At 41.1% G+C, this 27956-nt stretch overlaps 1 protein-coding gene across 4 annotated transcripts in view; it reads right to left on the bottom strand.

Annotated features, from left to right (window-relative positions):
- spop (speckle type BTB/POZ protein) overlaps window positions 1-27956 on the bottom strand; it is an 88788-nt gene that overhangs the window by 39594 nt on the left and 21238 nt on the right. For 2 of the 4 annotated variants that reach the window (XM_030406375.1, XM_030406372.1), the window contains exons 3-4: window positions 4281-4536; window positions 2883-3004 (exon numbers count right to left, since the gene is read on the bottom strand). In XM_030406375.1, coding sequence (XP_030262235.1) covers window positions 2883-3004; window positions 4281-4358 — 200 coding nt within the window. In that variant the 5' untranslated portion in view covers window positions 4359-4536. Of the gene's footprint in view, window positions 1-2882; window positions 3005-4280; window positions 4537-8793; window positions 8898-27956 lie in introns of those variants that run through there. The other 2 variants (XM_030406373.1, XM_030406374.1) reach the window with 2 other exon arrangements.

Here is a 27956-nt window from a genome sequence, read left to right as displayed (position 1 = left end):
ATTACATATATATATACATAAATATATATATATATATATATATATATATATATATATATATATATATATATATATATATATATATATATATATATACATATATATATATATATATATATATATATATACATACATATACATATACATATATATACATATACATATACATATACATATATATATATATATATATATATATCATGAGATCTGTTGAAGTGAAGTAGAAAATACAGCCCCGAAAAAGGCAAAAGCTGGAATCCAAACCACACTTCATTTATTCACTCCGTAATGAAAAGCTTTCACTTTCACAGAGTTTATATCCAGCTGAGATGAAACACAGTGGACCAGACTCTGAACCTTTTCGACACAAACAGCAACATGGACACATACAGTATGTCAATATGTCAATGTCAAACAGCAGTAAACTACCAAAAGGATTAACTGCCAAAAGCAGAACATTTCACAGTTCGAGGATGAACAGTGAAGGAAGGAAACACCTCTACCTCAGCAGAGCAACTGTATCAATACGGTAGTGTAGCAAAGACCAGAACACAACATCGATTATTTGACCCTCCTCTACTTCTGACTGGGGCTTCAGCTTTCCAGCTAACCCTCCTGTACTTAAGATGTTCCTTTCATTCCTAAACCTACTGCAGATCCAATATTCGAGGCAAAATACATCTACTTTCTTTAAAAGAGAAATACAGGAGAGGCATGAACAACATATTGTACCCAGGGTATTCAAAGTACTTGCAGCTTTCTGTTCATCAATGCCACGGCTGAGTCATAGTCTTTTTATGTTTACATAGAGCAATTCCGAAAATAGAATCGATAGCTTTGCACAATGCATTTGTACACACATGGTTTGTTTGTTATACAACACAGTGACATGAAACACATTACAAAGGCCATATGGATGATTACTTGTCTGTGAAGCTGTAATTTTACAAACAACTTATGATAAAACAGCAACACTCTTTATGTGCTGGAGCTCTCCAGACACATCATCGAAGTAAAAGAAGAGAAAAAAATCAATATCAATACAAATATTCTGTAATGTATAATTCATTTAGTGCGCAATTGCCCAATATCTCTCATACTTGCCTACTCAAATGACCCCTGTCAAAAAAATACTGGAAGGTGAAAATAAAATGGCAGTGACTCATCTGTGTGCAGCATCCACATGTCAGATCTTTAGCACTGGCAATATACAGTAGAGAGTGGATAACCTGCCTTAAATTCTTGAAAGGTAGTCATTCAGGAAAAAAACAAACAGTATGAGTCTTTTTATTATTAGAGTGAGAGTTTGTGGCCTCTTGCTGTAATGCCTAAAGGTGTGGGGCTGACCTGCAGTGCACTTTGGATCCCATTTCTCTAACAAGCACCTATGAGAGCGTCAGAGAAACAAGCAATAATGCCGCTGACAGTGAGGTATGATACAGGGGTCTGGAAGAGGACTGTCTGAATTGTTCACCCAGATAAGATTAAAAAGCTGATAGACAGTGTTGGCGAGGCACTTAAAGGAAGAAGGGGACTAATAGCATCGAGTCCAAAAACACCTCAGATAGATGTCGTATTTGAAGAATAGCGCAGTTTATTAAAAAAGCAATAAGAAGGGGGTGTGTCTCCATTTGCTTCTAATTTAAGTAGGTAACCAACCCCAGTTTTACTCAAGGCTACAGTGATCATTCTTAGCCCCCTTAAAATGTATATTGCCACATTTCTGTTTGAGATACAAGATCTGTTTCCCTGCTCTCTGGAAGCTTTTCTGTGAGCAAAAAACAGCCTCATCATGTCATTTTAATTCATCGTTATTAAATATCTTTGGTTCGAGTCCCACCTGGGGCCCTTTGCTACATGTCACCCCCACAAATTATATGTGCATTTGCACATATTATGACACATATTCACATAGATGTAAATCAAATAGACATGATCATGAAACACATCAAATAATATCCTCAGATCGTCAAAATCAGTGATTGTGGTTAAGCGACAGGATAGACTGATGTATAAAAGAGAGAATGTGGCTAAGGAAGATAGGTAGCCCTGCAATCTCTGCACTCCAGCTGCTTTGTCTCGCCCTCCAGGGGGATCTCAAGGCTTTCTCAGAGCAGGTGGAATGAGTATTACCTCCAGCATGTTCTAGGTTTCCCTCAGGGTCAACTGATGTCCACTAACATCTACCACAGCAAACCAGTACACACTGAAATCAACTTGCTCCTACTAAATCTGTGTTTTAACAACCGACTAAGCCTCCCTTTCAGTGTACTGGAATAAGCTTTTCATGGAGGTTGAGCAATATGACAGCCTGATATTTAAAGTAGACCCTCAGGTATTTTCTTTTCTTTTCTTTTCTTTTCTTTAAATGGTAACCACCCCCACACCACTGCACACATTGACACTACCTTTGTGACCTCAAGAGATGAGCAAGACTTCCCCAAAAATGTCTGACTCTGCCTCTTCTACAGAGGACTTCTCGTCAGCAATTTCTTTGTTTTTCATGAAGAAAATGTTGAAACACAGTAAGTAAGAAGTTCACAGGCTATATATTTTCTTTTTAATTTTCCCTACGCTAGTATAATATATGTTTTAACATATTTCCATTGATCCAGGCATAGATCATGGTGTTATCTTTCACTCTGAGCCCATTACAATGTGTGAAAGTGAAAATAGAGCCAGGTTTGACTAAATTCTAGCATGAAAAGGTGCAGAAAATATACCACCGAAGCAGACAACTGGAATGTTGATTGTTTTTTTGTCCCTTGACAAAAATTCCACCTCCCAAAGATGCAACAAGCGGCTAATTCTTGAGACAGTAGACAGAAGCAATGTTGTCCATTTCCACTTTCTCATAGCTACAATGATCGGTCTTCACTCACCATTTGAGCTTGTCATTCGCTCCTGAGGAGAAAGTGGAGCTCTTGATGACCTCTCCCATCTCCTCCCGACAGAAGCTGAAGTTGTTGATGGTCCACATGTAGGAGAACTTCACCACTTTGATCTGCACAGAAGAGACACGGGAAGGGCTGAAATCAGATCTCTTTATTTATATATTTAACTGTTCTATACGGGTAAGTGGTGTTTGGTCAGCCCGGACTTCAAAACCGCACATCAAAACTCCCTTTCATCTTAATAAACACTGACAACAAACGGGAGGGGAAGAAGAAAGGATATTGTAAAAGTGGCGACAGAAAAAACAGAACAATTTCGCAAAGACATAGAGGAGATGAGAAAACAGACATCATCAATGGCTTACTTTATCTACCATGGCTCTTAACAGGAAAGTGTTGTCTGAAGAAGCAAAGCTCCTGCTGCAATGACTGGAACACGATTTTGCAGTATACATAAGCTTTTAACAGACAACGTCTAAAATGCCAACAATTTAGGTTTGAAACAAAGTAGGAAAATACAGTTACTGGAAAAATACAGATGTGATTAATTTCACTCAGCTAACCAGTCACATAAACAATAAAGCTCTGTGCCTTTCTGTCTTGATAGACAGGCTTTCTTTCAGGTACAACACCCACGACTACTGAGCAAAATGGAGCATTATGAAACATTACATTATGCATTATATTACATTATTACATTGAGCAAAAACTTTGAGAAAACACAATAAAAACGGACCAGCAGTGTTAGTTATGTTCTCCATGCAGCAACTTGGTCCTATCTAATGTTGAGGAAAAAAACAAAAAATACATTATGCACCGTAAATAGCTTTCAAATATGAGGTAGATAACACATTCTGTAACTAACAAGATTCAAATATTTTATTCCTATTCAAGTTAGACGGACACTAAACCATGGGTGTCCTATAGTGCAGCTAATGTAGCCTTGAGTTGCTAGCCTCAAGCATCAGTGAGGAGCAGGTTACTGAGGTCTTGTAAGCTTTTAAACTCCACACCGGCAGATTATTTTCATTTTCAAACCGACACAGACTCCAGTGACATCACTTAAGGCAATTTCATACGGCTCCCTCTGGAGCCACGACTTCTTTTAAATGTGCAATTCTACTCCCCAAGACCTGTAAACAGACTTTGATGTGCAAAATGGGTTAGTTCTACTTTAAGTCCTAACAAAAAATCTCACGTTGCTAACAAAATATCTCACATTGCATTGAGTAGTAACTGTTTATTAGATCAGCAACAACAAAATAAACTACTATTGGAATGAAACTGGCATTTATTGAAATCTTGGAAATAGAGCAAATACCCAAGGGGATAAATACGATTATGCAGTCAATCACATATGCTCCCACATACAACACCCCCCCTCACCTGAGTGTAACACCAGCTCTCAGCCACAGGACTGCTGGACATTTCCACCAGGGGAGGGGGGCTTGAGACTCTGGACATTGCCAGCCTTGATGCAGAGAGAGGCTGGATAACGAGCCAGGTGTGTTGTGACGTGGTAAGGGGCGCGTAGGGGAGGAAAGTCGGTCAAGCTGGCCGACTTTTAAACAACCATACGGAGAGCTGCAGAGTTGCATCCAGTACAACAGGACGTCCAGACACAAAAATAGCTACGGGTACCCTGTGGGGACACAGAAACACGGCCATTAAAATAACTCTGACTTTAAACCAGTGAGGCACTTGGAAAAACTGTGACCTTGTGTGAGTGCTTGTGTGTGTGTGTCTGTATTTGGGCATGTCATGGCAATTCCTAATTGAAAGGTTAGTCTAATTGAGCAGCATTTCCTGGTAAGTAGGGCTCTGAATTCATTTGTTTTAAAAGGCAGCTTCAGCATTCAAAGCACAGCAGCAGCGCACACTCTGCTTCACTGGGGGAAGCCTTCCTTTGTCTGCGCGTGGTTTCGTCTTTGTTTTGCTTTGAGAGGAGCAGAGCGCTGTGCCAGCCATCTGATTCCAGCCAGGCTGCACCCGTCCACCGTGGCTCTAAGTGAAGTGCAAGACTAAAGACTTTCATCTCAAGCTGCCAGTCTGCACTCGCACAAACACGAACACAAGGTCACACAACACTTTCAAAAGCCAGTGCTGACTAAGAAAGGTCAAAGTTGTTTTTTTATAAGAACTTGCAGTCAGGATTTTCTCCGTTTTGAAATGATGCGATCGAGAGTTACACTGTAATAGCCACATCACCTCTTTCTATTTACAGCGACGGAAAGCTTCCTCATTATTTTTGTTTAATTTTTGGTCCTTTGCAAAACTAGCAGTCTCAAGGGATTGAAAGTCTTGTTAAAGAAAACTAAAAAGGGGCGTGCGACAGTTTGGTTTCAAAGCATCACTTCTCTACTGTTAAAATCTCTCATTTCCGCTGGCTCCATCCTCTGCTGCTTTCAAGTTCTTCTCCACATAATTCATACCTATAAGTCATCACAAGGTCTCAGGATCTGGCTTTTCTCACTCAACCTGCACGTCCCCCCCGATCTCCTGCCAAAGAAACCCTTCCACTCCGCTGCTTAATTAGTGGCTGATTGCAAGAGAAGTTCAAGACCTGAGAAAACTTGCCGGATACTGAGTATCAGACCGAGAACGCGGAAAGTGACGGAGCAAGGAATGAGAGGATGGGTGAAAAGGGAAAGAGACCCCTGTCTTCATGACCGGATCGGAGACGGGAGAGGCAACCTCGACAGCTCCAGAACCAGACACGACTTAATTAATGTTTAGAGATAACGCCTGGATCTGATCTTCCTCAATCCAGTGCCCCCCTTTTCTTCTTTTGTGCTATTTGTATCTGATGAAAAACACTGGTGGCATTTTCGCTCAGTAAAACAATAAAATATTAATCACAAAAGTTGGAAGAACAAGGCTGCACTGATTTGCAATTTAAATTACCTGAGACTTCCTGGCAATTAATTATAGTCCATAAGAGTGAGTGAGGGCGAATACGCAGATTTTCGCACACGTGTGCCTCTGTGTGTGTGTGTGTGTGTGTGTGTGTGTGTGTGTGTGTGTGCACGCGCATGTGTGTGTGTCATCATTTGGGGCTCTGTTTCACAGCATATCTAAAGCACAATTTACCAAGTGATTTTCTTGTATCCTGTCCCTTACAGAGCACCGTAAATGCCAAGTAATCACAGGGAATCAATTTACGAAAACATGACAACACTGCCAGCGCTGCTAACAGCCTCGTAGCTTTCTAAATAGACCCAGATGACACTCAACTAGAATAAAGCAATGGATGTTTTTTGCATCCTTTTCATGACAAACATCAAGAGCCAAGCGGCGGGAGGAAAGCAGCAATAACAACTCTGAGAGATGGAGGAGATCTGTGCTAATCATAGGACTCCCTCAGAAGAAATGTCTGCAGACAGTTCATTTGTCACGGGAATCAGATGATGACAGTTTCAATGGGAAGAATGACTAATGTGTGATAATGCACAGAGAAAATAAATAATATCAAATTACAGTGTATACCGGGCAGAGATTTACAAAGACTGAGCTCCTTCAAAGGTAATTAAAAGTCAAAGTGAGGAGCTAATGGAGGTCCCATCCTTCAGAAGAGGGAGTCTTTGTTGCCAATATGTGGGATCCATCGGCAACCCATAGGTTGGACGTGAAGCAGTGGAAATAACGACGAGGTTAAGGCTGCTTGTCTATACAGAAAGAGAGCAAACTAGTTCAGATTCTGCATAGAAAATATCTTAATCTCTTCTTTGTGGCAAATACAACTGAGTAAAGAACCAGACAACAGCTCATCATACTACAGACAAGCATACAAAGGCCCCGCAGTGACTGTGACATTCTGAAGGCTGTAATGTTCAGATCATGTTGGGATTCAGCAATAACATTTCTAATCTGATGTTGTATTCAACTGCACTATAAATGGGGTATTTTCATAACTTTTCATTAACTTTTTTTTTCATAGTTTTTGAGCTATCATTTACATGATTAACCTATAAAAAGTCGATTTGAATTACTGCCTTGCACCAGTCACATAGCAATTTACATTCATGCTTGCATATGTAGTGACTTTAATTAAAGACTTTATTTACAAAGTAAATACTGATTTTGGCAATCCAGATGAGGCAACAACTGTAACAACTCGCCTCGAGAGATTTCCGAGCGAGATTTCTCATTGAACAAGACTTGTGTTCCTCTGATTACAAAGAGGATCTTGTTATCTAACAAAATGGTCTTCGTAGGAATCACTTCCGTTGTGTTGTAAGACACTTAGAATGACAACCTCAGTCTGTGAGTGGCAAAAACAAGCACTTTAAGTTGACGTAACTTTGTCGCTTCGAGTAGACCCAAAGGATTACGGTGCAGCCGGTGCAACTGTGTCACAGCTGCCCGTGGCGATATACCGAACCAATTCCAAAACTATTGGAAAGTATGAATGTTTAACACGTCAACACATGAAAATAAAGGAGCATGGCAAGAATTTCCCTTCAAGTGTTTTTTCTATTTTATGATTCCAGTGAATAATTTATAGTGACCAACATTCTGTCTTCACTTAGAGAATATCTTTACAGACGACTGCTGGAGAGCTAACAAGGTGCAGTGACAATTAGCCGAAACTCATTTTCAGCAAAAACAATGAGCTCGTGGTGGACTGCAGCTACAGTATATGTCTATTAGTGTGTAAGTTCATTCGAAGCAACTAGAAGCGAGAGGCAAATTCCCTTGTCTGTATTCACATGCTTGGCCAATAAAGGTCAAGATCAAGGTAATCTTTACTATTCCCCAGGGGCAATTTGTTGCACAGGCAGCAGTGTTACTGCTAACACACAAATCAAAACAAGGAATTACATAATGTTATTCCACATCTCAGCAGCAGCAGGAGCAGATGAACAAAGCGGGACTGGGGTCAGCCAGGAGGACTGGGCCTCCTTTGTGGATCTGACATTTGTGCCAGCAATTTCTGCCACAAAATCTAACAATACCTACTGATCCATTCCTGTTTTCCATGGCAAGTAGTCCAATCAAACATATAAAAGAGAAGGTCGAAACAGATTCAATAAAGGAAGAATAAAAACAAACTCAGAAAAGTGGTGTAAATGTTAAAACTTCTGAGCTTCCGATAAACAAGAGCGGGGTTCAAAGGTTAACTCAATTATTATCCCCAGATGCTTGTACGGCTGAAAAACACAAACAGCAAACAAACAGAGTAACAGCAGGAAGAGTGGTAGGGGGCTTCTTTCTAAAAATCAAGTATAATTTCCTTTGTTTAAGACACATTTACATCCGAGAAGGAGTGTTTGCACCAGAACCTGATAATGTGTCTACCCTCTTAATGACACTAACACTCATTAGTATACAAAGAGTGTCAGTGTCATTACGACGGAATCTGATATAAACAGAACATAAAGGAGCACAGTCTGAAAGCGAGCAGCACAGAAGATCTCTACAATCACCACAGCTTCAAGGTGGGCACTCAAGATCAGTGTCACCAAATCAGTATCAGACCAAATGTGAAATAAGGTCACAATCTCCCCTTTAATTCATGAGTAATGACACAGAATAATGGTCAGGACATTATGATGTCACACTGAAGCTGACCTTTTTCCTTTTGAAAATAAAATGTCATCACTTCATCATTTAATTCTTGCAGACATCTGTGATAACCTTAGTCATAATTAGCATAGGAATTCTTGAGTGACAGCCAAAAACATGTTTTTGTGGGTTCACTGATCGCCACATTTCATCATCCATGAGTGGACATTCGCAGGGCAGGGTATTGTTACAGAAAATTTCCGATACCAGTGCCAATCGAATTCCTGTACTTTGGTAACTGTTCCATTCAATACCAATTTTATGAAATCGGTTTCAACAAAAGATTACACTACACATGGCGAGCCCTATCTCTGAGCGTAAGCTGGCGTTTTACCTCGATACAGCCATCCATCAGCACTATTAGATCCTGGCACAAAAAGGATGCTGCATGCTTATTTTCTGACTGATGCTGATGAGATGAACTCCTTAGGTATCGAAATTTGGTTTCGAATGATGCAGCATTTTTCAATATTCGATACCATGGTATAGCGTATTGAAAAATGCCACATCATTCAGCTATAATAATAATAATAATAATAATAATAATAATAATAATAACAATAATAATACATGTATCTTATATAGCGCTTTTCAGGTACACAAAGAAACTTTACAGCTATCCTCACTGTGGAGCGATAAAAAATAAATGTATTGATTTCACAATAATTCTTCACACTTAAAAGCTGGACCCAAAGAATTCTGCTTGATAAATTACAAATGATTTTTACTGATTATCAAAATGTTTAGCAATTAATTTCCTGTTGATGGACTAATCCTTTGCATGTAAAATACAGATATTACAGTTTGATTTGATTTGTTATGGTAACACATTATCTTTTATAATAAAAGAAAATATAAACACAATTGATTGTAACACAGTTTCTTTGACAACAGATGAAGTTTTCTCGAGCCGAGAGTCTCAGTAACAGCTGTTCTGGCAGAACTGAACCACAAGCAGTCACAACAAAATCATGTCGGAGAGCACATTTGTATGATTGTGTGAGTGATTCCGAGTGTCTTCTTTTTGTACGATGCGAGTCTGCGGGTACGTAGAGAGGGAGGGAAGGAGGATGGGCCACCTCCATCCCACATCCTCGCCCCACGCCTGTTTCCAGAGAGGGGGAGCCAGATGAGGAGAGTGAGACCCGGAGCCCATTTATATTCATTACAGAGAGACAGTCTGCTCTCACTCTGCCAGTCCAGCCTCCATCTCTCTCCATCTCTCTGTCACGCACCTCAACACGCCAGGGAGGAGAGTCTGACAAACCAACAGACAGATAGATTCAACTTCCTCTGTATAAACAAGAGCTAAGCGAGGTGATGCCGCATCTGCCTCCCCGATCAGCGTGAGAGCTGCCGGAGGCCGCCAGCTGCCCGGTGACTGACCAGCCACACTACAAACAGTAACTGCATAGTGAGTCAATACATGGTCCTCAGCACATGGTGTAATAATGCTTGTGCTGTGATTATTTACTCCATCTGTAAAATTTTACATGGTGGTTGTCTATATTTCCGCACATATGCTACCTCCATCTGCAAATCTGATAATGGGAACAGCTGACAATGCATATTTACACTCGAGGACACATTTCTGTTCGTTTGTTTTTCCATCTGTCCTCGTGACAATCTGAATAGCTGGTGATCCGCATGTGGCCTGCACAAACATCCAAAACTGCAAGACAATGCGTTTTTGACCGATTTATTTTTCGACACATTTGTGTTGGAAAACTGTGACTTTTATTTTAACCTTCATCAAAACCACTTAGCATCCCTTTCTTTTGGGAACTTTTATTCATTTGTTCTATGATTTGGTGGCACATATCAGGATAAAATCTTGTATGCAGTGGTATGTAAACGTTCATGCACTTGAAACAATTTGAGTAATTGTTCATTGGTGTAATTTTTCAATGGAAATTACATTTTCCATTCTGGGATATTAAAAAGTGAGTATGGGCTATGTTAGAGCAACCTAGGAAGTTTGACAGTTTATTCTTCCAAAGACAAATATCACGGAACAATACAGCCCCGACTTTGTTCCTAACAATGTTATGTTCAAACCAACGTTTAAGAATGGTCTTTTTCCACTCTGTTGTCGCAGCAACAGCAATAGCAGAAATAATATTTGGGTTATGACCAAAAAGCCAGAACGTTGGGCAGAGTGGAAAATGTTTGTCAAGGAAATATATCATTGTCTCAGCAACATGTAGCCAAAGATCTTCCACATTTGCACAATCCAAAAACATAGACGTAAACAATCCACTTTCAGAATGGGGACACTTGTCACATAGATCGTCATCATTATTCCATTTCTTATGCCACTTACTGCCCCTCGTATTAGTGATTATACATCAGTTTTATCTCATGTGGTTTAAAGTTGACGTGTAAGTGAAGCTGAATTCTACTAAATGTCTACAGTCACAGCTGTGAGGCTGCAATGCTTATTACACACCAGGAAACAAAGCTCTTGCTAGAACTGGGTGAACTAAAAATGGAATGGAAGTTTGCTATTCTTAGTTCTTGGCCAATTATGAGGCACAAATGTTTGGTTTGAATCATGGTGTGAAAGAAAAGCCCAGTTTAAACCATCAGAATCAAAGGTCTATGAATAGACAAGGCAAAGCCTTTTGTAATTCAGGGCTGTGTACAGTACATGAACCAATTTGGGATACTTAGGCTCATCTTGTCAGATTAGGCATGATGCTATCTGCTCAACTTTCATTTCAGTGTAACATGTTAAACATTTGACAATGGGCATGTTAGCACATATTATGGTCAATATGTGGCAGTTGCTATTTGTTTTGTTATCTTAAGTTTAATTCAGTTTAATGATAAACTTTCAACATAAACAAAAACTATGAAAAAAATTAGTTTGTTAACAACTTTTTTTCCATGACTAAAATAAGATGATGACCAACAACCAACGTCATTAAACTTTGACTATATCAACATGCAATATTGTTGGCAAAAACAGACGAGACTTAAATGTAGTTAAAAAGATAAAAACTTCACCAAAATCCTCTCTGATCTCCAGTGACACTATCAAATAATTGCAAAATCCCAAAACACAACCTGTGTATCTTCTCTATCCTTAAAACTTAAGTCACTGTACACAGTCCTCCCTCCGAAGTAACGAATACTCAACAAAAAAATCAGATCATGCTGATTTTGACGGGTATTGTGTTTGAGATATGAGTCACAATGTTGGCAGGATTGCTTATTTTTTGTGTTTCATTTTCACTGAAAAAGAAAAAATTATGAACCAAACAAGCTGGAAAATATGATTCGTAGGCTGGGGCATCTCTGTAGCTCCAGTTCAATTCATTACTCGGCCTTGCTCCTGATGCAATGTACTTGCCTGAATTGTTAAAATAAATTATGTTTTTATAGATACAACTTTAATTCTAAAAAGGCACATAACTTTACAGTAGCTTTTCAATGTAATGATGCACGCACATTATAACTGCTGATGATGATGATGACAAGCTCTTTTTATGCAGTATTATCAATGAATTTTTATATGAAATAGTTAAGTTTATCCCAAAAATTCTTCAGTATGGCCATATGGCAGAGACTTCAGGCGAGCAAGCCTGCTGTGAAATAGGAGGTGAAGAGTGACAGAGTAAAGAGATGCAAAGCCTTCTGGAATTCATTACAGCTATTGCTGAGACTCTCAAAAAGATAAAGTAAATCTATTATAAAAGGGAAAAAAAACACATTCTACATGCGAGCACACAAGAACTTACAAACAAACACACACACACACGTGTCACCATCTAAATTCCCTTCAACTTGCAAAATGAAAGGGAAACATCAAATACAGAGAGCCACCCACCAGCCTCTCCCTTCAGGCCCCGCTCCCTGCTGGGAGCGGAGGGAGGCAGGCGGCACAGTGCTGAGACACCACCATCAGGTGGACAGAGGGTGGAGCTGTGTGATTTGGCTGCTGCAGAAAAGCCTGATATCACAGCGGGGGTCCTGGAGTGTTTAGAGGGTCACCTTGTGCGACAATAGGCAGCGAGAGAAACAGTGAGGCACAGAGACGGGCTGCAGAGTTTAGAGGGACAGACTACAAAGATTGAAAACATGCCAAAAAGCTGAGGCTAAGTGACAGAGTGTTGCAGCTTTGAGCGTATGCATGACGCATTTCTGAACGTAAATCAAACGCCCACATGCTAGTTCAATTTCCACAGCTTAGAGTCAACCGTGTGCTTTTTTAACAACCCCCACTGCCCTCTTCCCTCCAGTCCGGGTGAGAAATCTGACAGAGGGTTAATGAAGCCTGTTCATTATAAGGTCAGATTCCATTAAAAGTGGACGGCTGCTCCGACTAAAGCTTACGGGGAGCATGTGCACGACGCATCTGGGGGATCAGCAAGATTGATCAAGTGAAGTAGCCGACTCTCATTTCGAAAAATCATGCACAGCTGGCTGGATGTGCACTTCCTGTCAAATAAGCACACGCACAGGGATCAGACGACAGAAATGATTCCAACTCTCTGTATATGAGATTCAGGAGTTTTGGCAGCAGACTAGAAGACGGTCATAAGAGAAGAAAGTAGCCAAGGTGTCTCTGACATTAACGGCGAGGAAATCTTGTCTATACGAGAAGCTGCCGCAGTTAAGCAAAGTAGGCAGAGGGAAGGAGAATCTCCTCTCAGGTGTGAGTGAAAGGCTCATGTGTGAACAAGGCTGGATGTGGAGCTTGCATGAAAACATGTCTGCTGTAAAACAGTGTCTGTCCATCTTGCCCGGAGGCACTGCTGATAGCCCTGACACTCACTCAGAGAGAGAAAAAGAGGGTGAAAACAGGGATAAGAGAATAACGGGAACAGTGGGCACACATGCATGACAGGGCTGAGCGCGAACTCTGCGGCGTGTTGGGGAGACACTGGAGTGTGTCGGATTCCAGGGCCGTGGGAGGTGTGATGGATTAAGAGGCGCCAGCAAAGACAGAGGCCCTCCCTGAACCGTGGAGCAAACCCCAGCGAAACAACATCACCATCCCTCTCCATATCACTGATGGCCTCCTCTCCCTTTTCCTTTGTCTCCTCATTTCCCCCCCCCCCCTCCTTTTTTAAACCTTAACTCCCCATTCTGTCTGCCGCTATTAAACACAGAGAAGATTTTGCAATAAAATCAGGCTACCATGCCAGATCCACGCTTCTTCCTTACTCATATTTCTAGATGTAAAATGGAGAAAAGTGCTAATTCATGCAGCCAAGATAACAGAAAACTGCATAAGAAGTCTCATATCTAAGTAAAGCGAGATAGCTTAGCGCAGATTAATAAACACATCACAGAATTAAGTAACACTGCTATGAGTGGTAATGTTAATTAACTTCATTAAAGTGTCACCTTTAGAGATACGCAGTCATTGCATTTACGTTTGAGACTGCATTTCCAAGAGATAACTTCACAGTGTTGCTGGTACTTTGACACGAGACTAACAGTTCTCAAAACCTAAAATACATTCAGTAAAGAGTATTAAGCTGACTAGTGAAGCAAGAAACAATCATGGCTTTAATGCACAGGGGCAAACAGTTAAAAACAAAAAGGTGTCTACTCTATATGTTCTGTAAAACCTCTACTCTCATCATGGCTACATCATCATCCATCATGTATCATATCATTAAGGCTAAAAGCTGCCTTAATGCTCAGCCTAAAAAAATGAAAAATGACAAAGAAGAAAAGTATTTTGTCAGCGTTTGGCCTCTGCCATCATCCTTTCTTCTTTCTCCCCATCTCTCCATCCTTTCTGATCTTCCCCAAATCTCTGCTTTGCTGTGGTTTTCGCAGAGCTGACCAGCTGCTGTGTGACTCACTGTTTCGCTATAAAAGGTCCAATCCTAAATCCAAACAAACAAAGGAGCGGCTCCTCCACAACACTCGCCCACACATCTTCAAACCGTCTTTATCGACTCATTCACTTTAACTACAGTCAAAATGTTGAACACTTTTGGTCTCTGTAAAATTCCCACATTTTGCAACAAAGCGGCACACTGCGAAAGAATTGTCTGATAAGTAAGTGCACGGTCTGGTGTACTCCATTACACACACAAATACCTTTACCGCAATGACTTTCAGTCAGGGTAAATCACATTACACATGCAAATCAATCTATCTGCATACTCTTCTCACAATATTTAGCACACTCAGCTAGAAACATCCAATGTTACATATTCAATAAGACGGATGAGGAAGAAAGATAAAGGGCGCATCTGATCCTCCTGGCTGCTGTGCCGTATAGTGGTTACAGTTTTGCATGTTGTTTACATACAAGACCTTATGTGTGCATAAACACACTGCCATCCTGTGAAACATCCAGAAGCCCCCACATCTACAGTCTGTGCTTTTGCAATTCGTATACACACTAGTCCAATGTGATTAATTAGCCCTCTATACTCACAGTACAACAAGACATACATATACTTCTACACAAGTATATGTATGTCTCACAACAGAGAGAGACAAAACCCATTGTGAAAATCTGAGATTTGAGAAACTAGAAATTATATAATCAGAGACAGACATCAAACCACAGTCACCCCATGTCGCCACGATAACAACAGAAAAGTGCTTTTCCAAATGACAAAATGATACTGGCTGCAGTCCACAGCTCTCTGTCTCACTCTGTGTGACTTCTTCTGCAACACCCACTGAAACACAGCCGAGTACGTCTAAGTAACATCCAAATAAAAATATTACTTTGACAGTCAACCTCTTCATATTTTGAAGTCGTCAAACACAGTACTGCACTGGCATATTTTTGTAGGCTAACCCGGACGTAAGCATCGCATCACCTCGGTTCCATTAGTAAGAAAAAGGGCAATGGGATTTCTCAATAGGTTTTTGGATCATTGTTTGTGAGATCTGCAAGTTTGGTTCAGCAAGGTTACCTTCAAAAATGAACGCCCCCAAAATTTAAATGCAATCTAACGTGAGGCTATAAACAAACCAGGCATCTTACTACATAAAATCATACACACTTAGCTACTACTATAAACTGATCGATGTGCATATTGGAAAGTTAAAGCTAAACTAATTTGCAACTTAAATCCACTTGTAAAGACTGACTAGTGACTAGATGGCATGATGACTCAGCCATTAATTAGTAACCGGCTGTTTTTTAAAGACATGTAAACAATTTAACATTTTCATGTGGGTTATTTACTGACATATTTCATGTGGTAGAACAAAACATGAAAATCTGTTAAGCTTCAAGACGAAGGTGCCGGAAGTGCAAACATACTAAGTTATTTCTTGGTTTAAGGAGTCATTCTTTAGGAGTAATTCCTACGGCACTCTATGCCACCTCTTTGCCATGGCCCTCCAGCTCCCTTCAGCTCTGTGTGCCACACACTTGCGGAGGAGCAAGTGCATTGGTTAGGGACCAAATCAGCGTGGTTATCTTTGGGCAAAGACTATGGTTTGGGTCAAAATAATAAGTCGGGGTTAGGTTTCACACATGAGACGAACAGAACGCTCCTCAGTTAAAGCCCTGTGTTTGTCCCATCCATCCACCCTGACCTGCCCCCTACAAAGACTTGTCGCCCTTTACACTACGTCATCTTACTCAGATGGCTGGAGCAGTTGCTCTGAGCATCTAATAATGACACAGATGGGTTTAAGCTGTAGTTATTTAAATTTGTGGTTCATCTTATAAAGTCGCCTAAGGGTACCTTGTGCATGTATGTGAGATACAGAAGTGTGTCACAGAATGTCAGTATTCGACAATCTGGGAGGGATACTGGGCTATAACAATATCCTCCTTTGTCTGAAATGAATATTTGCGCAACAACAAGGTAAGGCTTTTTTCACCTTTATCCACACTCCTGAGTTCACTCCTACGTATTACCCTGCTGTTCATTGTCTGCCCTGCAGAGGCTCTCCGCATGAAGTTTCATTCTCATGAAGCGAGCCAAGCTTGAAGCAAAAGGAAAGAGTGAATGGAGGACGAGGGAGTTGTTTTGTTACCGCACTCAGTGCAATGATGCAACTTATAATTAAAATGCAAATAGAACGACGACAGGGAGTCTCTCTTCACCTTGTTTTCACTTTACTCCAACATTCTCAGGGGAGGCCCATCTCTGCCGGGATCAATGTATCCAAGCCCGTAAATCAATTTTCATATGAAGCGCTGAAATCAATTTCAGATTTAGGCTATACAAAATTTGTACAAGCGACTGCTTAGGAGAGAGAAAACTTGAGATGCATGGACAGACACATCCAGCCTGTGGCTATAAAACATGTCTCTACTTTGCTATGATGATGTGCGATGTGTCTTTAAAAGCTCACATCCCTAAACTGAAGGCTAAAAGCAATTATTTCAACAACAAGAAAACACAGGCCTGTCTGACACATCCGCCATTGGCCTGTCTCTGTTTTGACTATAGCTTATCACAATAGGTGGCTCAAACATCCCCTAAGCTTCAATCTCAACAAACAACAAAGACAAACGCTGTGGAATGAATCAGTTGGGGGAGTTTTATTTCAAAAGTGTGCCTGACAGAGAAAACAGGGGGAAGTGAAGAGGAGGCCTTTTTTAGTGGTTGTCCTTCAGCGTGACTTTGTCATGTAACACATTTCCAGCTCAATTATCTGCATCCAGTGGATTTCAAACACATTTAGCAAGGACCAGAGAGCTTGGTAATTAGCAGGAGCCCTGGCTCATAAGGGGGCCAAAAACAAAGCTTGTCTTTAGCTCTATCTTTATCCCCTCCGCTTGTCTAATCTCTTCAGAGCCTTCTCTTTTCACAGTGTTGGGCATCATGTATGCACTCAGTCAATACCTTCATATGCCAACAGGTTGTCAGCTTTTATAAGCCGAGCCTGAAGCGAAACGCAATACTTGTTCCATATAGGCTTTGAAAATAAGTGAACCTGACACTGTTAATGATGATATTGTGTGGACATATTTTTCTTTTTTTCAATTACTAAACAAAAGATGTCAACAGGAAAATTGTTTCTTACATCTCAAATAATGTTCAAACAGAGAAATACAACCTATATATACTCGCTGAATGCATAGTTCAGAGTAGAATAAAGACTCCTCGGAGCATGTTTGAGGATGGAACAAAAACCTGAATGTAGCCTCCTAATGCTCCACTGTGTACACCTAATGAATCTTTGATGAGACCAACAACCTGTGCTATTCATACAGGAGATTCATAAATCACCAATTACTACAGTGCATTAATAAATTCAGCCTAATATTTTTCTGCCATCTCACAGTATGTCTTGACATGATTAAACTTTGGTCGTTGTGTTGTTTTCCATTTTCTAATACGCTTTAAAGTCATGTCAGCTTACTCTGGCACAGAAATGTTGACTATGGTTAAATTGCTTTTAGTCCATTCCCAGATACAAATAAAGGCTCATTCAAGCAAGGCACAATTTCATCTTGTCAATAGTGATTTGTCCAGAATTGCTTCCAATCTGCTATCAAGTCAGTCATTTTATTTGAGAGTTTGCATTCTATGTGTGTTTATTATCTGTAAAGGCTCCTTTTGTGGAGCACAAAACATAGAATTCAATGATTTTCAAAGCACTGATGCATCGTTCATGTCTAAAGCCTCATAATAAACTTTTGAGTGTTTCACGTGTTTAATATGTAGAAGAAGAGTAGATGGGTAAATAAAGGAGGAATTTTTGAGTGAGGTTTTACTCCCTTTTTTCTCCATTTTCTTCACACCATTCCCTCCCTTCTTTCCAACAATTATAATGATGAACTGTGCCAGGAGCAGTACAAGTCAGTGAATTTGTGAGGTATTGTCTTAAACAGAGGTAAAGTGAGTCAAAGAGGAGTGGTGTGGGAAAACTTGGTGTGGATCTTCATTAAAATCCACTGTTTTCGTAGAGAAAAAAGCAAAGAAATGGGTAAAAAAAAAAATCAAAGGATGTTCTAAATGTATTCTAAAAAATCGAAGGAAGGACTGACAGCAAGATGTCTGTAGGAAGCTGTTCACTATCCTGTTTGAGGAGACCATCAATGAAACCAATATCAATGAAAAGTAAACATCTTGTCGATGTGTCCCTGCTGTCAGTCTTTCCAATAGCATAAGGTACTTCAAACCCAAGTGGATCCACACACACAGACTGAAGAGGAGCCAATTAAGATCAACTGTTCACTTAACTTGTCATACTGTCATATCGCCGTGTTGAAATATGGGGATCATGGGCAATGCTAATGCCAGTGGGGTGGAGAGGCACGGTCAAATCTGGCATTTTTCCACACAACAGCCCCGGCCCACCTCAGGGGACAATATTCCTGCTTCTAACCACATGTCACATCTAATCTCTCTCTCACTAGAGAAGCTTACATTTGAGACCATTCAGCAATAACTGCAGAGGGAGGGAGCTGATACACAGGGTCATGATCAGCGTTGGTCCTGGGTCATACTTTGTTGAGACTGTCCTTCAAGAAAAATATGACAGAATGACTAGTTTCAGCAGTTATACCAGAACAACATTATGTTAACATTCAAGGTCCTACTGAGCAGCCTTCTCGTAGCAGGAGAAATTATCATTGTTGACATCAGGTGCAAAGGAGAAGTAAAGTAACTCTAGGCCATGTATGGGAGGAGGTCAGGATGGATGGGTGGGTTCAGAACAGAAGCTGACAACTGTCAAGGTTTCTTTTTAACCACTGCCGTGATATTCCCTAACCTTAATTAAAGCACTTTGAAAACCAGAAAAACAATCGCATCACATCCCATAACATAGCCAAGTGGTTTTGTGTCTAAACCTAATCAAACTTTAAAGAGAACTGATTCTGAAATGATTACTGCAAATTGCAAGCCGGCCTCGGAGGTCCACACTGGAGCGCAAATCTGAACAACTCAACGGGTTAATATGGGCAGTGCTATTGTGCTCTTTGGTGCATTTCTGCCTCCCCATCGTGGTATGATAGAGAGAAAAAAGGCAGGGAAAAGTTTAAGTACGCTGCAGAGTAAAAGGTTTAAGTGCTAGTGTTGTGTACTGTTCAGTACTAGCTCGATTTTTTTTTTTTACAGAACATGAACATATAGGGCCCTATCTTAACGATCTGAAACGCAAGTATCAAATGCAAAGCGCAAGTAGCTTTGTGGGCGGATCTCAGGCACTGTTGCTATTATGCCGGTGGGATAAATGACTCTTGCGCCCAGCGCAAATCTAAAATGGGTTGGTCTGAAGTAGCTACATTATTCATAGGTGTGGTTTGGGCGTAACGTGCAATAAACCAATCAGAGCGTCATCTCACACTCCCTTTAAAAGCAGGCGCGCTTGTTCCATGGCGCATTGCTATTATAATGGCGAATTTGCCAGGCGCACGCCAGGAGCGGTTCACAGCCGAGGATACCGACGTTCTTGTCAGGGCAGTAAAAGACCGAGAAGTGGCCTTGTATGGGGATAAGAGAAATCCATCCAAATTATCTTTGGTTAAACGGGCGTGGGAGGAAATTGCTACAATTGTTTCTACGGCTGGCATCTCCAGGACATCGCACCGGGCCTCGGGAGCAGTGCGCACGGGCCGAGCAGCGCGCAACGGCCAGCTGATGAGGGAGCAGCGCAAACACCAAGGTGCAGAGGATCCAGACCCACTACACGCCGTGGCAGCATTGTCAGACCGGACCGCACTGTCCGGGATGCGGCAAGGTATTAATGCCCGTCTTGACCGGGTGGCGATGTTGCTGCGGCCTCTCAGGCGCATCGCCTCAAGTCTCCAAACGCACCACTTGCTCCTGTTGTGCACCTTCCTCCTCCTCCCCCAACTCCATCTCCGTCCACCCGCTCCACTAGGAGCACATCGCGCATTGCCACTCCCGGACCCTCACGGCTACGGTGGGCGCGTCGCATATCAGAGGGAAAAAGAATGAGTTCTTCTGTTTAAATCTTTTCAACTTTTTCTTGTATGGTTTGCAAAAACGGGAACTGCTTCCATGTAGATGAGAGAAGCAAAGTGTATGCACGTTAAGCACACGCTACATTATGGCCAAGCATGCGCCCTTAAAATAGCATCTGAATAAGCGCCACTGACTTTAGACTAGGTTTTTCCTGGTCTGTGGCGCAAGTGTCGACGCAAATTATTCATGTCGACGAATTTATGTCGTCGATTACGTCGACTATGTCGACTATGTCGATGTGTCGTCCCAGCCCTACTTAGATGTAAAATGCAATAAGCTCTAATGAGGTGAATAAACTGGCTTCCCGCACATCAACACCAGAGGTGTAAGTCCTGTGAGACTGTATTTCAGAACATGGAAACAAAGACAAGTGATAATCTGATTCCCCGTCTAACTACAGATATTTTATAGCCAACTTAGTGACTGCATGCATCTATCTCATTAAGTATCACATAAGTTCTCAACTGAGAAATATGTTTTATTACAGGGTTTTCATTCCTATTCAGCTTCTCTCATTTACTACAGATACAGTATTCAGATACATTCAATTATACAGTATGGAAACACAGGCAGAGTTTCACCAACCATTGAGGAGATTCAGAGACAAGTGCAACCGGTGCACTCTGTCTTATTGCTTTGCTGTTGCTCTTTTCAGTGAAAGGAAGGGAGAGGAAAGGTAGCCGCGCTAATAAGTTCAGTTCTATCCATCGGTTGCACTCGGTACGACAAGGGTTACTCCTTTGTGTGCCCCAACGTCACTCTGCCTCCCAATTACCACATTTACACACACTCACACACACACACATGCACAAATTCATTTATATTCAGGGAGAATTTTAAATGCTCTCCATTAAATTCATAAAAGATGGATCGTGTTTAAAAACCAAAAGTGATCTCCTCACCTTTTGTAAATTTTTATCTATACATTAAAGAGCAAATACATTACCCAGTGAGGGGCTGAAAATGAGCTGTCTCACACTGAAAAGTGTCAAACTACAGCCTTGATAATGAATAAGAAATGCCAGTAATGCTAAGTAGAGAAAAATGTTGCTGGTCAGTCAGATGAGGCATTCGGAGTACGACTGAAATGGAATCATCAGCAGAAATCTCACTACGATTTCCATCACAAATAAGTCAAATGAAGACGCATGAGCCTGTATTTTCTCACATTATTCGCTAATTGTGCATAAAAAGTGGAAGTTTATCCTCTCTGTGTGGCACACAGTATGTTAATGTGGTATATTTTTCATGTTACAGCTATATATAACTCCCTTTATAAGATATACATGACATTAAAATGCGAAAATCTTCCAAGTTTCAATATTTAGATATAATTTTCATTTGACATTTTCAATATTCGCTCCCTGAAGAACCCTAGTTGAGATAGTGGTGGGTGTTGAGTGCCTGCAGTCGCACGTCTCTGTTTGGCTGCTGGCACCTAAATGTCAACCTCAATCCTTGCAGTGCTGAAGTGGAAAAAGCCTGCAAAGTTGTAGCCACAAGCTGACACCAGACAACTGCGAATGTTTCATATCATCTGTGTTAATCAGCCCGCTGTCTGATTTGAGATCAGCTCATTACCTGCACACAGGGGCTCGAGGAAAAGCAAGCATGGAGGAATCAAACCTGAACTCCCACAACGCTATTAAGATAACACTCACGAAATAACTGCTGGTATTGGCGAGGGTGACAAAACCCTGTATGTCATCCTCTAAACCCAAGCTTTCCTAATTCATGTTAAGGTTACGCGTGTACACCTCAATATTCTTTGCAGCGCTGAGCCTTTTGGAGGGTCATCAGATGGTGCTTGGTGCTGTAGTCGGTTTTGAAAGCAGGAAATGCCAGACAGATAAAGCTGCTCGACCAACACAAACACACACACACACACACACACACACACACTCACACAGTGACATTTCAGATCTCTGCAGTGAATCTGGGACCGTAACCAACAGTTATGCTCCAAATCCAAGCCTTCCTAATTCAACTCCCTCTGTCACTATCTCTGAGAGCACTCCTGCCACTGCCGAACTTTGAGACCTAAAACCATCTTCTACTCCTATTTTGCTATTTGAAAATTTCTCTCGTTAACTATTTCACCACATTGCTTCTTTTGTCAAAATTGCCCAAACAAATAAAACCACATCAGGCTGCCTCTAGTGGGGACCCCCTCTGAGATTATCACTGTCTAATGAAGTCATTTGAGTCAAGCAGACACACTCCCATCTCTGAACGGCCAATCAAAAGCACCAGAGAGACTTGCTCTGCTGCGCCAGATGCCAAGACGGTGATTGACGGAGAGACAGAGGCAGATACACGGACACAGAAACAAGACAAGTGAAAAAACAAAACAGTGGGGGGCCAAACAGCATTTATCTTTTAACCACGTCAAATACGTTAATACATCAAAAGCACATAAAGACAATAGAAGCCTCTAATAAAGGAAGAGTGGGGAAAGAATGGAGGGATGAAGGAGCCTGCCTTGTTCTTACACTGATGTATCTAAACACAAACACGAATACAATGTCCACAGAATATGACCAATGAGAAAACAAGTAAAGAAAACAACCAGGGATGTTCAGAAATGACAGACAGAAACTGAGAAAGCAAAGGAAACAAGGAAGACAGATGTCACAACAAATCAGATTTCGAGTCCCTCTAACTTTGGATAAGCAAGATAGACTTGTCTCGAAGAAGTAACTGGAAGAGGAGTTTTCTTCGAAACCACTCAAGGAATTTCCGAGTATTTCTATGCTGACTGATTTTTAAATTGTTTCCAACAATTTCGGAACAACCTCTTGCTACTGAAGTTCACTCTAAGCGAGCTGCACCTTCCATTACAATCGAAAGAAATATAAAGACCCGCAATTTTAAGACATCCCAGCTGTTATTCATTGTTATTATATCTACAGTAGAACATTTTTTCGAATGATTACAGGAGGTAAGTGAAAAAAGACATAGTGATGGATAAATAACAATAGACAGGGAAAAAAGGTGGGATGTGTACCGAGGACCGCAACTAAACTGGTACCTGTACCAGATTAGTCAGCACTGAAATATTGAGAAATTCCTGGACAAACAAGGCTGCCATCAGTATTTATGCAACATTCATTAATTTTTCTTTTAATTAAACGGGGAAAAAAAGAGGCATACAAAGTGTATTCTGAAAGATTTACAGCCCTTCATTACAGTGGAGTCCAGTTCATTTAGCTATGGTCAATAGCTAACGCAGCATTAATCGCTAAACTCTGGCCTAAGTCAGCGCAAGCTGTCCTGACAACAAGAGACTTCAACTGTAGGGAGATGACATCAGCCCTTATAATGTACCTTACTGCTTCTGCAATACAAAGTAATGATGAAATTACTGTTGAGATGTTTCACATCTTTTAATCTCATATCTCAAGTTTTAGCGCCAAATTATGTTGTGACATCCACAATAACACAATAATTGTTTTCCTTACTTTCAAGGATGCAGCTGCGGCAGAAAAAAAGAACAAAATCGCTGTGATAATGTGAATCCTCTACATTCAAGTGGATGTCATTTGTACTCATCTGCTTTCAGAGAACTCACTGAAACAATGTAGTGTTTAGTAATTAATCAGATACTAAAACAGCAGAACGTCTAAATCTGAACCAAGCATTACAGTTAACAATAAGTGAGCACTGCTGGTGGAGACTGAACATATGGTGGATTTCAATGAAATGGATAATATTATGCATCCCTTACGGTAGGTAAAAATGTGTGACCTTTTCGCTGATGAACCGAGAGGTTGGCTCAACATTTCAACTTGATCAGCACAAAAGCAAACAGTCAGATAAGGCAAACTGAGCAAACTAATTTGTGTCCAAGTATGACATTGGAGAAGCAGTGATGGTCCACACAGTGTCCTTGAGTGACCACAATTTACTGCTCGACTGACAGCTAGCAGTGGCGTCTGCAGAATCACGAGAAAAAAACAAGAAAACACAAAGGCAGACTCCGAGAAAAAAACGAGAAACGCAGAAAAATAAAAGGCAGGAGGCACGCCGGAAAGAAAGCAAACAAGTACGAAAGAAAGACATGAAATGAAGATACAGCAGAAAGAAAGCCAGACTCAGTCAGGAGTCAAGATATGTGTGGCCCATCAAAAGGAAGCCTACCAGAGGATAAATAGAAATAAAACACGATCATTAACCAGCTCTGCCACACTTAACAAGGAGCTCAGAGAGATGAGGGAGGAGGAATAAGTGGAGGGAGCCGCAGGGTTGCCGTGGAACTGAAATTAGAACCTGGGATAACAAGAGAAATGAGAATGTGTGGGACGACTCAGGTGAGATGGAGGGAAAAAGGATTCATAGAGAAGGCAGCGGAGTTGCCTTCACTCTTGTGATAGCTACTTATAAGACAATGTGATAAATAAAACACCCGAAAGTGTTTTCTTTTAAATTCTTCAAAGGAGATGACAGCATGTACACGAAGAAGCCATAAATGTGCTCTCATTAAGTGTGACATCGTGGAAATAAAACAAGACACACTCTTGCACACTGCAGCAGGATTTTTGGAGCCGCGTAAAAAATTGCAGCCAAGATTAGATATTTACAGACACAGCGTTGAAAATTTTTCAACTTCCACTTTCAGTTATTAATTAAGTCAGTTTTATTTGTATAGCCTCTAATCACAGAAAGTCTCAGAGGGTTCCTCAGCGCCCCCACACCATAAATATAAATGAAAAACGACTCCATCTAACCTCAGACCCTCACAAAAAATGAGGAAAAACTCCCACAAAACTACATTTTTCACAGTGAGGAAAAAAAACTAAATAAACTTTAGACAGAGCCACTTCTAAGTAAACACCAGACATGATTTACAGACAATTACCTTTATAACACTGATAAATTTTATAGCACCCATCTCACCACAGCTGATGGTAATGAACTTAGCAGTGAGCAATTATCGTGCACCTTTCTCGGTAGCCTTGGATGTTGCCAAGAGACAGATAATGCCAAATGGAGGCTGGCAGTTTGTAAGGTCTGAACGTTAAGACCTAAAATGTCAATATTGGTCCCAAGGGAAGAAATAATTAAGGCATAAAGATCTAAAAGGCTTGTCACATATGGCTGGCCAGCTGTCACATCTGTCCGTTCATATTCATGCCAGTAACAACTAGGTCTATACTGAAGCAGCAGAGACTGTAATAGCTGAGCATTAAAATGTCAGCTGACTGAGCCACAAGTAAAGGCTCGCACAAGAAGGCACAGCGAATGAGGAGAAGCCTGGCATTTAAAACAATACACAAGCTCCACTTCTCATCTCAGACGTTCACTCCCGAGTGGGTTGTCTCAAAAAGATCTATTCCCTGCGGTTCTACTTCATACATCCCTGGTGTTCAGTGCTATGGAAGGCAGCATTGCAGAACCAACAGAAGAGCACAGCATTTAAGAGGAAAGTATTAAACTCTGCAGAATTCCTGCAGGATGCCTGATAGACGACTTTCCCCTTTTAGGGCAACAGGGTGTTGCAGTGACAATCCGTCAACAGGAGGACATTAAGGTGCAAGCCGTCAGCAAACATCCACCCTGCTTATGTGTCAGTGAGCAGGGCACTGAGCCACTTCCCTGCTCCACGACAACTGTGAAAAATAACATTGTGGGTGCCCTGGTACTTCACCTGGTAGAGTGCACGCACCACGTACTCAGGCTGAGACCTCACCAGCTTCGATTACAGCCGGGGCCCCTCGTTGCATCTCATCTCCTCTGTGCCTCACCCATGGCAGAGGCAAATGCGTTTGTTTTTCTCATCACATCATAACAATGTTATGTGTTGAAAGCTTGTATGCTGAAGTAGACATGTATCTAACGCTGTGATCCTACCGTCTCACTGAAGTTACAGAAACAAGTGATGTGGGGCGGAGTGGCTGAGACACAGATACCATTCACCCTGTTACAAGACCCTGTACCATCAAAATACACTTTTGGGAACTGTTATTTTAAGACAAAAAATTTACATAATGTTGCTTTCAGCTGCAGAAGTGAAGTAGCCTACTCTTTGACATTTCAGATAGACATTCACTCCAGATAACGCGGCATCTTCCCACTCACTTTGACCCCATTTTGGCAGTAAAACAACAGTTGGCTCATCTCCAAACTCTGTCAATCTTAACCACAAAGGTTTCACTTATGGTCCATCAGTACATTTTGGTTGGACTGACATACAATCCCAATGAAAGAAAAACATGAAAAAAAAAAATCACCTGTGAACCTGTTTACCTTTAGAATGATCATTCCACAACTGTCTCAGTCGTGTGTTGCCCTTTCCCAACTTGTTTGTAACAGGTTGCTGGCATCAGATTCACAATAAGCATAAACACTGAACCTTACTCGTACTGTTTTCAAAAAAGATTGTCAAAGTGTCACATGCTGTCTGAGTCACAACTAGGGTTTGGTTGGGCCAATGGATGATACCACCTTCCATTGCTGATGGCTGACAGCCATCAACTACCGATCCCTGACCATCGTAACATCGTGATTTAAAAGTCTCCCCACCGGAGAGCTCAATGAAGTGGCATGTCCCCTCAGATTTGCCGTAGGGCAAGAGCTGTTGTTGTTATGATATGTGGGGAGAGCAAATGAAAAGAAGTGTGTTGCTGCTCAGTGCACTAGCATTACGTCTCCATGTCCCATTTATTATTCTCTTATTAAACCAGCTCAGTTAAGCGAACCCAAGACACTCGGTTAAATTAGTGGCAGCAGAGTTTATTTTCCCGCGGGCCACTTTTTCTCTCAGTCATGCTGTTTTTATACAGTTTTCTTAGCTTGGCTTCCTTGGCTAGTCAACCAGCATTGCTTTATGCATATGACGCTGAACAAAGCTTAGTTATGGACATGTGGTGTGGAGACAAGGATGCTTTTAAACCTGGCACATGGATGTATGTCATTGGTAACTGGAGTTTTCTCTGCTGGGTGAGACAGGTGGAATTCATGTCAGAGCAATGATGGGAAACAGCAGTGGCTACATTGGTTAGCTAATATGCAACTACTACCTTAGGACAACACCAAGGGGACACGCTGCCTTATATTCATAAACAACAATGTCATCATCTATCACGATGTTTCACTGCAGACATTGTCATATGCCCATTTGACCAACTGGTAAAACCAACGTTTTTTCAAGTATTTAATTTATCAATAGCCTTTGTGCTTGTCATGTGACCCACTGACTCCAAATCAATACTTAATTATACTACTACAAAGGATGAACATCACCGGAATTGAATTATTCTAAATGAATATAAAACAGCTTCATGTGGCCCACCTATTGCTATCTGTTCAGTGGTCATATTAGAAGACTAGTTTCTTTGAATTATTTTCTTCACTTTTCAATCCTTCACTTTTCCATCAGCCTCTGAGCCATTTTGCTCTAGCAAGATATAGAGCCAGGAAGCTGAAATGTGCACAGAACCATTGCACAATCTGTTACGGAGTTGCTGTTTTCTATGTTGATTCCTGTGCCAAAACAAACACAACCATAACCGTATCATTTTATTTGCATAAACTGGCCCAGACAGTTGCCAAAGTGTAAACCTTAATATAATTTGTTTTGGGAAGGTACTGACAGAGAAACCATTTTGTCCTGTAG

The sequence above is a fragment of the Sparus aurata genome, chromosome 23, assembly GCF_900880675.1.
Source record: "Sparus aurata chromosome 23, fSpaAur1.1, whole genome shotgun sequence".
Taxonomy (NCBI): Eukaryota; Metazoa; Chordata; class Actinopteri; order Spariformes; family Sparidae; genus Sparus; species Sparus aurata.
The sequence above is the reverse complement of the archived record's forward strand: the minus strand, read 5'-3'. Positions and strand labels throughout refer to the sequence as shown.